The following is a 13,193-nucleotide window of genomic DNA, read 5'->3' on the forward strand; positions in this document are numbered from 1 at the left end:
GGAATAGAGAGGCTCTCCAACAGACTCATTCATTTAGAAAATGATAGTCAACTCCATGTTGAACTTTCCTTCATCTTATCAAATGTGAAAAGAAAAACAACATGGGAGGTTCCAGCATAAAACTTAACATCCATTGAAATTCATGATCACCTACCAGCCAAATTCGCTCCAAGTGAACTCTTTTCCTCTATCTGTAACATAACCTGTTAAAAGAAGCTAGGCAGAAGAGGGAAGACGTCACAGGTTGCACAAAAATCCAACTCTGAAAAATGTGCTTCCCCCCCTCAAGATAGCGGCACAAATGAGGGGGTTGTGGCTCTTAAAAGTAAGCCTTCATGCTCTCAAACCTAAGAGGTTATTCATAAAGCTGCTAGCCAGTTAGCTAAGCTACCCATCTTACCACCTGGCTTGCTGTCATTTGACAAAACCTTCCTATTATGTCGCCACCATGGCTGATTAACACCATTAAAGGGTAGAATATAACAGACAAATAACGACGAGGCAATGAGGTGCATGCATTTGTCAGGCAGACTTGAAATGGTAGATAGGCAATTAAAAACTGTCCCCCTGTAACTAACCCAAATCAACCAGTCAGTCAGTCTGTCCGGCAGTATTCTGCAGAAGGCATTTTTGAACGCATGCTGAAATCATAGCAGGAAATAAACCATGCTCCTCTGGTGTATCATCTGAACAATCGCTTGCTCTTCTGAAAATTAAACGTAGGCCTTGAAAATACGACAGTACAAGGTATTACAGGGCAGGAGGACATCCTCCATCACAGGTACATATTTCCACCACAACCTCTCTTTTGTCTTTCTTCCCGTGTGAGTAAGCAAGAAATAGCTTGTTAAATGTGTAGCCCCTCACTGTGTTGTTACTTACAGTATTTGGGTGCTGGGAAAATGTATGGTAGGCCTCTGGTTTGGTACGGTAAAATACACATGCCATGCTGTTTTAGTAATAACCGCAGTTCTGTGGCGCTGCTAAGACATAGGTAGTTGTAAGTGGCCTGTTCGTTACACTGCCTTTAAGTGAAGGTCATGGCGAGCAGTGAGAGAGCACAGGGCAGCACGGCGATGAAATCGGGCAAAACCGCACCCGCCTTGGACCGGTACACGACTCTACCATCTAGAGGCTGCACGGGTCGAAAGATGTCAGTCATCGGCTGTCCGGTCCAGAATCGACACTGCTGAGCTACTGCCACCAGCTGGAGAAGAGAAGGACGGAGGTGGGGGAGATGGGTGTGAATAGAGGAGCAGAGCACAGAGAGCAGTGAGGACATGGCCTTCAAAAGACCCACGCTCCAATGTCATCCTAAACAGAGATGCAAGCTTCAGGAAAACCAGTTTGTTAGCAACCTCCTGACCCCCTTGTTGCAACCCCACTGCCTTTCACCATCAATAGGTAAGATATTTCATTGTCCTGCTTGAGGTCATGTGTTGGCATAGTCTATACATTAAAGGACAAAAGTACACCTCCATACCAATCCTCATTCACACATGCTTACACAGATACTATTACATACAACTCACCAGGTGACCTAATACTTCCCTACCTGCCGGTTGCTAACGGGCAAAGTCTTGTGGAACACCGTCCAAGCAACCACCTGTTCACAGCCCGGCGTCGTCATGGAGCCCACATAGCGATAGTAACTACGGAGCTCCCGGGCCGGAGGAAGGATGTCACAGAGTTGGAAGTCCTGGATCACGGTGGTGCTGCCTGAGACAGGAGGAACAGCAGGCAGGATGAGGAGGCACACGACAAGAGGTAGCCTCACAAAGACGTGAAGGGAAGGCTAGTTTGGCAATGTGGGGCTTCCTAGAGCAGATTCTAAAGGGAAGCGGTTCATTTAAAGTCTAAGGGGACCAAAGGGACCAAACATCACAACAGTGTCTAGTCTGAATGACCTCGCTCATACCGTTGTTTTGTACTCGACCAAGGGCAGCTATCAGATCGTTTAAATGAGGGTGGTCCTCGGTTGTTTCCTGTGAAATGATCAGAGATAACAGCATTTTTGGTAGGGCGAGTGTCACACGTCTTATGATGGCAGCTCAGAGTGCAAACAAGTCGGTGATTTGGAGAGACGGATGATACCTCAAACAGGAAGGCGAGCACAGCTAAGCCAGCCATATCACGTTCTGCCTCTGCCAGAGAGCCATACGGCTCCTTAATGTGGACTATGTGCAACTGGAAGCAGGGAGACAGGGAGAACCACCACCAGACAGATTAAATCAATTAAAAAAACGTGTTATGTTTCATTTTGTAACGTCATCACTTCACCGTAAAACCTTCCTTTGCCCTCTTGTCACGCTACATAACAACATACCGTATAGCAACACACGTCTTCTGCTTTCTTTATTTTTTCCCTTTTATTTTATTTGTTTATTCATTTATTTCTTACCTCCATCGGAAATCTCTCTCCATCTACAGTGTGTTCTGATCCTGGCCGTCCGTTCACGCCCCAGTGGAGGTGGAACTGGAGAGCTCTGTATTGCCCGGGCAGAGCCCCTCCGCCCAGACGCACTGACTGGGGCAGGACAAAGCGGGCTGCAAGGAGGAGACACTCCGGGTTAAGCACAGACGCTCCAAAGAGGCAAGCGGAGTTTTAACCGAGGGAAGGAAATGTTGGGGCTGCTACCACAGTCTAATGTGATCCAACGACAGCAGGTCCTCCAAGTGGATGAAACGAAGTGAGCAGGAGGAGCACTGAGGCAGAGGTAGATGCTGTGTTGACTCGTAATTTGCCCCCCCCCCCTAATTGTATCCGGCCAATTACCCCACTCTTCCGAGCCGTCCCGGTCGCTGCTCCACCCCCTCTGCCGATCCGGGGAGGCCTGCAGACTACCACATGCCTCCTCCCATACACGTGGAGTCGCCAGTCGCTTCTTTTCACCTGACAGTGAGGAGTTTCGCCAGGGGGACGTAGCGCGCGGGAGGATCACGCTACCTCCTCTCCTCCCCCGACAGGCGCCCCGACCGACCAGAGGAGGCGCTAGTGCAACGACCAGGACACATACCCGCATCCGGCTTCCCACCCGCAGACAACACCAGTTGTGTCTGTAGGAACGCCCGACCAAGCCGGAGGTAACACGGGGATTCGAACTAGCGAATCCCGTGTTGGTATGCAACGGAACAGACCGCTACGCTGCGCTACCCAGACCTTGAAGTGTGTGTGTGTGTGTGTGTGTGTTTTTACTCTTTCCTGTCTCGTGCTCCTTTGCACCGCATATATGATAAAAATATGGTTTATTACATGCACGTGCAGCTGCACTAACAAACATTCAAGTTCACGAGTGAAAAACGTCCTCCTGCTTCCTGCGCTTCCACCACTCACACAAACAAACAAACAAACAAACAAACAAACAAACAAACAAACAAACAAACAAACGGCGCGTGTTACCCGAGTGGCCCAGGTTCTCCGCCGTGACGTTGATCCTGCTGTTGTGGCCCATGAAGTCGAGCGGCGGCAGGGCGCTGTCGACGCGCACTTTGCTGGTGACGATGTTGATGGGCGACTGCCGTAGTCCTCCGCAGCTCGGGAACTGGGCCACCCAGCGGCTAGGATCTGGACCAACGACACCATCAACTGAACCGCCGGAAATGTTTGCAGCAACAGGGGCAACAACAACAAGACCTTTCACGAGGTGACGGCGTTAGGCAAAAGGTGAAGAAGGAAAAGGTGAAATGTTCTATATGACTTTTATAAGACCAAGGATCAAATTAGTTGTTGCAAATTGTACTTGGGGTTTGTTTTATGTGCCAGTTGGACGGCCTTCATTGCATGAGAACATCTGAGGTAGTGTGAGATATTGTGTTACTGCTGGCTGGTGTGCGAAGTGACATACGAATGGTGATCCTAAGGGCTAAGAGATTTTTGTAAGGTGGCTTCTTTTTTGCCCCACTTTTAGAAGACGAGAGAGGAGATAGGGGACAAAGATTTGTTAAAAAAATAATAATTGTGGAAACATCTCAGCCCACTAGGGGGCGCAATTTCCATCCATCCATCCATTATCTGAACCGCTTATCCTGCTCTCAGGGTCGCGGGGATGCTGGAGCCTATCCCAGCAGTCATTGGGCAGCAGGCGAGGAGACACCCTGGACAGGCTGGCAGGCCATCACACAGCCCCCCCCCATACCTAAGGACAATTTAGTACAGCCGAGTCACCTGACCTACATGTCTCTGGACTGTGGGAGGAAACCGGAGCACCCGGAGGAAACCCACGCAGACACGGGGATAACATGCAAACTCCACAGAGAGGATGACCCAGGACGACCCACCAAGGTTGGACTACCCCGGGGCTCGAACCCAAGACCTTCTTGGTGTGAGGCGACCGCGCTAACCACCGTGCCGCCGTGCCCCAATTTATGGACCATTATGCAGAGAGGAAGGGGCACTGGGTTGCAACCACACACACGGTATGTTGAAAATGTAACAAGCTCATGATTTTGGTGGACTTCAGTTGTCGACCTTATCCAGGATGACTTACAGTGGGTGAGCGGGTGGGAATTTAGGATCCCAAGCAAGGCCGCTGGGATAGGCAGCATTCGTCATTGAAGGGAGTGGACCTTTGACCTTTCAGTTATGGGTTAGTCTCTCCGGCCTTTAGCCACCACCTGGTCTTACCTTTGCATGCGTCGTCGCAGGAGTACTGGCTCTGGTAACACCACTGAGCTGTAAGGCAACACGGCAGTCAGTTTATCTTCAGAGGGCAACACACACACAGACACACACACACACACACACACACACACACACACAGACACACACACTTCACAGCACAGCTCCACCCCGAGCCAAACAACTTGTTTTTCTTTGCCATTACCCCATCATTCATTTTCTCTCACGTTCATGCTCTAATGGCCCGAGAGTTTTCTCCCCATCAGCACTCTGATCACAAGACCAGCCAACTGGTCAGAGACCAGTGAGCAAGGGTCCATCCTAGACTCATAAACACACACACACACACACACTCTCTCTCTCCCTTCTCTCAAACACACACTCTTGACGTGCTTGGTGGTGCCCCTCTACTGTAACTGCTGCTACTCACGTGAGCGGAGAGTGCCGAGCTGGGCACATTTCTCCACACATCTTAGAAGTCCACATCATTTCCTTATCCCGTTCCAGTGTTGCAGCCTTCCCTCTCTCCGATGTGTGACAAGTGTTTTTTCTAGTCTCTTCTCCCGCATATGTGAGTGGTGTGATGCGAGTCTCCCCCGTGTGCACGTGTAGTCTGTCCTCCTGTCAGGTCTCCATGGCGACCAGGTGGCCATGTGGCTCGGGTCCTGGGCTGTTCTGGTGGCGTCCGGACACTGCTTGGCATCCTCCTCCTCCTCCTCCTCCTCCTCCTCCTCCTCCTCCTCCTCCTCCTCCTCCTCCTCCTCCTCCTCCTCCTCATCTTCTTCAGATATTTTATAATTCCATTATAATTCTGTTATCCTCTTCCAGTGTTGTGTTAAATTGTGTAAACCCGACATCCCCACCGCACGTCTGTCCGTCTTGGGGGAGAGACCCCTCCTCTGTTGCTCTCCCCCGAGGTTTCTTCCTATTTTTTTTTCCTCCCTGTTGAAGTTAGGGAGTTGTTCCTTATCCGATGCGAGGGGTCCAAGTTCGGCGCTCTCTGCTCCCACTAGTCAACCGGCTTTGCTGAGGAACTTGACTAGGAGACGCAGGTGTGTAACTGCTTGGTTGGAACAAAAACCCGCACCCACACCGGCCCTTTCCGGATAAGGTTGCCCGCCCCGTACCTGCTGCTCCTCACGTGAGCAGAGGGTGCTGAGCAGGGCTCGTTGAAACGGAGGACCAATGGGGGGGGGGGGGTGACATTAACACTGAAAAGCATAATTGGACTGTAATAATCGGAAGTGCCGGTGGTTAATACAACCTCGGGGTAATGGGTTATGAAGTTGCCTTCCTGATGTCTGGGGAGTGGGTCTAATGTCTTGGGACACAGGTAGTACATTAACCTCCCTTTTTTTCAGAGGTAGGTTAATTCCATAACCATCAACCAGCCAAACTGCCCTTGAGTTTGAGCTGAGAATGGGGGGTGACCTTCTAAACCACCACTTTATCATGGCGTCACACATCTCGGTTGAGCAGGTGCTGATGAAGTCCTCTGCGGCCTCTTCGTGTGGTTGCGCTGTATCGGTATGGGACACTGTGCCCGGAGTAGAAGGTGCCGCAAAAACCCGTGTAACCAACGCAGACACGCAGATTACCATGAGCGCCTCCCACAGTGCTCCTCTTTCAGAGCGGACCGTTCCTCTCACCGGGTGGGGAGCAATGCACGGATGAAGGCTGGCTTTACCCCACCCGGCCCACACGCCTGTCAACAGTTACCTGAGCAATGCATGAAGTCCAACCTCGTAACCCACCACCCCTCCTGTCCTATTCCCACCAGCAACTGCGCTACCAAGCCCTTGGCGGCACAGTGTTTACAGGAAAGACAAAAACATATATGCCGAAGCTGAAGGTACGTGGAGGTAGAAATACACCCGTGCAATATCTCAGTATGTACTGTTGAAGTAGCATGCCGATCGTGTTTCAAGCAAAGTTGAATATTGCCAACCACAGCATAACATTTACAGTCCGTGAAAGTTATGGATCGCCTCTTACCTGAGCACCGGGACAGGAAAGAGAGCAGAGCCAGGTAGACGAGAAAGACGGCCATAGTGAGCATGAACAAACACACAGACACACAGACACACAGGAGACCACACAGACTACCTCCAGACACCTTCACATACTGGCCTTATATGAATCCTGGGCTCCGGTGAGTGAGGAGGGAGGACAGAAATGAGAGTGAGACAACGATTGTGGGTGTGTGTGGGTGTGTGTGTGTGAGTGAGTGAGTGAGTGAGTGAGTGAGTGAGTGGAAGAGAGAGAGGGGGAGAGAGAGAGAGAGGGAGAGAAAGAAGGAGAAAGTGAGAGAGGGGGAGAGAGAAAGGACAGAGAGAGGGGGAGAGAGGAGATTTTTGATTTTTAAAAGTAACTTTTATTGTAAAAAAAATACAACCATATTCAAAACACAAGCAAATAAATGGATGCTTAAAAATAAATAAATCACATCAATTCTCCAGAAAAAAAACCAAGTTGGTTGTCTTTAACCGAGCACAACACATCCCCATGGGCCCAGATAACACCGCATTGCTGGATATCTCTCATTTCTCTGTAATAATTAAAATCAATCATCATCCTGGCTTTCACCATCCTAGTAAACAGCAGCTTCACATCAATGTCTACCGAGTTGCCCATCTTCCTCTTTCTGCCTACATACACGGCCATTTTTGCTCGTCCCAAGATAAAGTTCATCAGTTGACATTTTCTTTTACAGCTTGTTTATATTTAAACCCCAGAATGAACATGTGCTTGGAGAAAGCCTCCCCTACCTTACTGAATAAACCCTCCAACAACATGAACAGAGGTACTGGGCGCACACACTCCAGGTAACAGTGGAGAACAGTTTCTTTGTAAGGACAAAAAAGACATTTATCACTCACACCTGGACTAATAACGGAAAGAAAAACATGAACTACTATCCCAGGTACAATTCTCCACTGTATGTCAGCAGCCTTCTTTGTTAATAGTGGTCTGCATAAACCCCTCCAAGCAGGTTTGATATCATCTCCCAAGCCCAGATGACTTCCCCAAGGTGTGTCAACATGATTGTTTGGTTTACCCTTGTTTAGACATTTAACCATCATTCCATACAGTAATTTGCCTTTTACCTCTTCCAAATTTAGAAAAGCACTTCTTTTCTCATCTAAAAAAGAAGCTGCACAGTCATCAAAACTGGGGCGAATACCTAAACAAGGAGAAGGATCATCTACACGATCAAACCATTGCTGTATTCATTTAACAGGAGGGATTCATGTCCCGGCAGACAGCGCTTCCAGTGTTCAAGCAGCTTGTTGATGAGCCTCACAGAACGCACCCCCAGACCAGCCGCAAGACCAGCTGCATTGTCCAAATCGGGTCCAGCAGTGTTCACCACCGACCCAAGGGTTAGAATCCCTGCTCTGCAAAACACTCCTGTGACTGCTGATCCTGCCCAGCGGGGGGGGGGGGGGGGGGTGTCCAGACCTCCTCCATGCACCACAGGCTCCCTCAATAACCAGTATAAGGAGTCACTTTGTTTTGTATTTTCCGCTCTTTCACCATCATTTTCCACACTGTGAAAACTCCGCGGTAGAAAGGTGGCAAGGTTTGGATCCCCAGAGTCTTTAGATCCATGAGGAACAGTGAGTCATGCAGTCCCAGACCACCAAACTTCTGCAAAACTGTGTGTGCCAGTGGTCTCCACACCAAGTCTTTTGGGCCATAAAGCAGTCTCTGGATAAATTGAAGGCAGAAAGCAGCACATCTACTGGCCAAATGTACAAGCCCCTGTCCTCCTTCCTCCTTTGGGAGAAAAAGAACAGCCTGGGGAATCCAATGCAATTTATCCCAAAATAATTCAACTAAAACAGCTTGAATTTGTGAAAGTAAGTTTGAAGGGGGGTCAACAAAAGCTAATCTGTGCCATAATGAAGAGGACATTAGATTGTTGATTGCAAGTGTCCTCCCTCTGTAAGACATGCTTGGCAAGAGCCATTTCCATTTTTTAAGCCGGCCTTCTATTTTTTCTAAAACATTCTCCCAGTTCTTTTCTAGCACAGATTCTTCACCTAAAATACTCCCAAGTACTTTATCCCTCCCTTTTCCCCCAAGTTAGCCCTCCTGGTAGAACTAAATTGTCTAGTGGCCTTTTCCCAACCATCACAGCTTCACTTTTTCCCCAGTTCACCTTAGCAGACGAAATGTTATTAAAAAGATCTACAGTCCCCTCCAAGATATTGATATCTCTCTGTTTGTTTATCAATACCATAACATCATCTTCATATGCTGAAAATTTTACAGCTGAAGTACAACCTGGAAAAAAAAGAACACCCAAGAGTTATTTTCTGAGTTTGTAAAGAAAAGGCTCGATGGAAGGGAGAATACAGCATCCCAGAAAGAGAGCATCCTTGACGTACTCCCCTCTGTACATGAAAAGGTGCAGCCAAACCACCATTAAGTTTTACTATACTCACAATATCACGGTACATTACCTGGATCTTGGCTATGAAACCCGGGCTGAACCGAAAAGCATTTAGCGTCTGCCACAGATACTTGTGTTCAACCCGGTCAAAAGCCTTTTCCTGGTCTATGGAAATGAGACCAGTATCTATATCCAATGAGCCAGAGAGTTCCAAAACATGCCCAATTAGAACGATATTATCACTTATTAAAACCCGTAATGTTGTGTTCAGGTCTGCCGTGACCCATTTCAAGTTAAAATTATATAATAACCACCATCTAGTTTTTTTTTTATTGGAACAAGGCTTCATGATATTCTCCACAACAGCTACATAAACACTACCAAACTGATTTTGACCATTTTAGCCAATTCTGAAGGTCTCTCTAAAAAAAAAGTGTATCATTTGGTGTTCGAGTCTGAGAAGACCCAGCAGTGCATTGAAATTTTGTGGGTAACTCTGGGTCAAATTTGGCTCAATCAAGATTCACCTTTGACTTTAGACACCCCACCCCCTTCCTCTACAGGAGCAATTATTTTCTCGCAGTATGCACTTGTACTCCAAATCCCTCTGGCACCCCTGGGGGGCGTGGCATGAACAACAATGCACAGATTGTCTCGCATAAACATTTATAAATATCTCTGCCAAGTTTATTTGAGTTTCATTCAGCAGTATCTGCCGATTTCACAATGAGCAAAAGATTTTTCACTGCCTGTGAGGCTCTTGATCACATCTTTGAGGAGGGAGATCAGGCTTTGGGGGAGAGAGCTCAGGCTGAAATTGATGAAGATGTGTCTGAGGATGAAGATGATGTGGAGTATGTGCCTGAACATGATGAAGACACATCTGATGAGGAAGTAGGCCTGGATGAGGGAGAACAACAGGAGGTCTTCGTGTCAAGGAATGGCAAGATGGCATGGTCCAAGATCCCTTATGAAAGCAAAGGCCGAGCACAAGCTCAGAGCATCATCAGAGTGACCCCTGGGCCCACTAGATTTGCAGTGTCACATGTCCAAGATATAAAGACAGCATTTCAGCTCTTCATATCACAGTCTATCCAGACTATCTTGATTGAGATGATGAACCTGGAAGGGAGAAGGGTGTTTGGCAACAGTTGGAAGGAAATAGACAAAAACCTATCTGGATGCTTACTTCGGGCTGTTGCTTCTTGCTGGCATGTACAGGTGTGTATTCTGCATTGTAATTTTATTCTCTTATGAATTCAAATGCCCTTTTATAATGTGTTTCTTTTGCCCTTGTTGTTGAAATGTGGCATACAAATAAACCTGCCTGGGTATTGCCTTGCCTTACAGATCCAATAATGAGGCTACTGCCAGCCTATGGGATGCTGAGACAGGCCGGAGTATTTTTCGTGTGACCATGTCACTCCAGGCCTTCCATGTCTTGTCAAGAGTCGTTCGCTTTGACAATCGGGAAACCAGAGTTGCTTGCCGTGCTCATGACAAACGTGCTCCCATTAGGGAGGTTTGGGACAAGTGGGTGGAATGCTTGCCATGCGTCTACAATCCAGGGCCAGAGGTCACTGTAGATGAGCGACTAGTCCTGTTCAGAGGCCGCTGTCCCTTCAGGCAGTATATCCCAAGCAAACCTGGGAGATACGGGATTACAATCTGGGCAGCGTGTGATGCCAGGACCAGCTATGCATGGAACATGCAAGTATACACCGAAAAATCTGCAAGTGGAGTGGCAGAGAAAAATCAAGGCATGCGGGTGGTGCTGGACATGACACAGGGGCTTCGAGGGTACAACATCGCCTGTGATAACTTCTTCACATCTTATGCCCTGGGCCAAGAACTGCTGAAGAAAAAACTGACCATGGTAGGAACAGTCAGGAAGAATAAACCTGAACTTCCTTCTGCACTGCTAGACACAAAGGACAGAGCCCCTCTCTCCTCGAAGTTTGCATTTACGAAGACCACCACAACGGTGTCATACTGTCCAAAGAAAAGGAAAAATGTCGACATGATGTCCACTCTCCACAAGAATGCTGCTGTGAGCAGTAGGGAGGACAAAAAGCCAAACATTATCCTGGACTACAACAGGAACAAAGGCGGAGTCGACAACCTCGACAAGGTCTCTGGCACGCACACTTGCCAAAGGAAGACGGCCCGGTGGCCATTGGCTGTCTTTTAAAACATTCTTGATGTCTCAGCCTCCAATGCGTTGGTGGTGTGGACTGAAATAAATCCTGGGTGGAACAACGGCAAGTTCAACAAGAGGAGGCTCTTTCTCCTGGAGCTGGGGAGAGCTCTGGTGAATCCCCACACTGAACAACGTCAGTCGGTTTCCCGAACTCCTGGCTCTGCCAACTTGGTGAGAGAGCTGCAGGCTGCAACCACATCAGCAACCTCCACTAGGACTGAGTCAGAAGACGCCAGTGGCAGCAAGAGAAAGAGGTGCCAGTCCTGCCCTTCCAACAAGGACAGAAAAACCAGCACGACTTGCCACACTTGTAAAAAATACATCTGCAGGGAGCACACTCAAACAGTTGCATACTGTGATTCGTGCATGTGAACACACACACACACACACACACACACACACACACACTGGATACACAGAAACACCCTTGTTCCTGTTTGTGTTTAATTTTAATCTGCTATTTTGAATCAAGTGAAGTTGTGTTTTATGAAAAAAAAAGTTTTTTGTTTTAGTTTTTACCTTTTTCTAACATAAATCTATATGGGTCAATTTTGACCCGTAACACCACAGGGATTACTATAGTTAATAATATAAAGTTCTAAAAACTTTTTTTTTTTAGAAATTGTATTCTAATATTAGTCTATTAAAGTCAGATAACATAATTATCCACTGTCATCACCATAGGGAATATAATGAGTGAATTTAATCCCATTTTTAATTTAATAATATGTGGTGTAATATGTCTTGGGGCCATAAAATAAAATTACAACAGGATTGTATGGTTATGAATGCATAATAAGTTAGTTATGATGTAGTAACAATATTGGATGATAGTCATTGTTTTTGAGTGCTTTGGTCTGAGGGTTCAAAATTGACACACGGGACAGAAACAGCTTTCGGACACAGCCTGCTGGGCACACAGTAAGTCTGGTCAACATGAATGGCCTTACCCATCACCTCTCTAAGTCCAGAGGCTAAAACTTTAGAGAGGATCTTATAGTCCCCACACAGCAGAGATCCGGGTCTCCAGTCCCTCAGATCTTGTAGATCTCCCCTTTTCTTTACCGATCACAGACCAAAAAAGACTTATAAAACTCAACGGGCAGTCAGTCCATCAATGCCAGGTGCTTTTCCATTTCCCGGACTCACGAGAGCAGTATACAGTTCATTCAGAGACCGTTCTGCACCCAACACCGCACTGGTATCAGCGTCCACCTGAGGTAGCCAGCATAAAAAGATCTACCCACCTGATTCTTCCTGGTCCTCCAGATCGCTAGCTTAGCAGTTTCAAACAGAAAATTCACTAGGTGCAGAAGCAGCTCTTTTCTCGCCGTGTATTTAGGTCAAAAAAACAAACAAGGGGGCAGAGAAATCCTCTCTCAAAGCTCCCACCCATTCCTGCACTACTCTAAATAAGCCCACTAATCGAGGACAAGAGACCACTAAATGCTCTGTTTCCCTCTGTGTGCAGAAAGGTCATTCCTCCCCAGTGCTTGGGTCCAGGTGAGCTCTGTGTCTGTTGTAGCTACTGCTCCATGTGCAATGGAGAGATGTACAATGAGAGAGAGAGAGAGAGACAGAGAGAGAGAGAGAGAGAGAGAGAGAGAGAGAGAGAGAGAGAGAGAGAGAGAGAGAGAGAGAGAGAGAGAGAGAGAGAGAGAGAGAGAGAGAGAGAGAGAGAGAGAGAGCTGGAGAGAGGCGGGTGGGGGGAAGCAAAATCTGTCAACTATGCAAACACACACACACTCGTTTCACTATCCTTATGAGGACCCCTCATTGACTACATTCATTTCCTTGCCCTTAACCCTAACCTTAACCACGCAAACTACATGCCTAACCCTAACCCTAACCCTAAGCTTAACCTAACCCTAATTCTAACCTTAACCCTAAAACCAAGTCCTAACCCTACAATAGACCCTTGTACTTGGGAGGACCTCTAAAATGTCCACACAAGGTAGGTGGTTTCTGGTTTTTCT

General features: G+C 47.5%; 1 protein-coding gene and 1 pseudogene across 1 annotated transcript; one reads left to right on the forward strand and one right to left on the reverse strand.

Annotated features, from left to right (window-relative positions):
- Positions 1–1,027: 1,027 nt before the first annotated feature.
- On the reverse strand, positions 1,028–6,668 carry ca4c (carbonic anhydrase IV c). The gene is made up of 8 exons (XM_056284316.1): positions 6,614–6,668; positions 4,625–4,672; positions 3,401–3,565; positions 2,402–2,547; positions 2,095–2,187; positions 1,919–1,985; positions 1,556–1,719; positions 1,028–1,207 (listed from the first exon to the last, which is right to left on the reverse strand). The coding sequence occupies exons 1-8, from the start codon at positions 6,666–6,668 to the stop codon at positions 1,028–1,030; spliced, it is 918 nt and encodes a 305-aa protein (XP_056140291.1).
- A 3,075-nt stretch (positions 6,669–9,743) lies between these two features.
- On the forward strand, positions 9,744–11,589 carry LOC130116403 (piggyBac transposable element-derived protein 4-like; annotated as a pseudogene).
- The last annotated feature ends 1,604 nt before the right edge of the window (positions 11,590–13,193 follow it).

Source organism: Lampris incognitus, chromosome 8 (assembly GCF_029633865.1).
Source record: "Lampris incognitus isolate fLamInc1 chromosome 8, fLamInc1.hap2, whole genome shotgun sequence".
In the NCBI taxonomy this organism is placed as follows: Eukaryota; Metazoa; Chordata; class Actinopteri; order Lampriformes; family Lampridae; genus Lampris; species Lampris incognitus.

Bases quoted from the DNA above. Each gene is read 5' to 3' on its own strand.
- ca4c (XM_056284316.1), bottom strand. From the start codon at position 6,668: ATGGCCGTCTTTCTCGTCTACCTGGCTCTGCTCTCTTTCCTGTCCCGG. The intron at 1,986-2,094 runs GTATCATCCGTC...ATCATTTCACAG, and splicing joins TGCTCGCCTTCCTGTTTGAG to GAAACAACCGAGGACCACCC. The intron at 1,208-1,555 runs GTAGGGAAGTAT...TCTCTTCTCCAG, and splicing joins TGCCCGTTAGCAACCGGCAG to CTGGTGGCAGTAGCTCAGCA.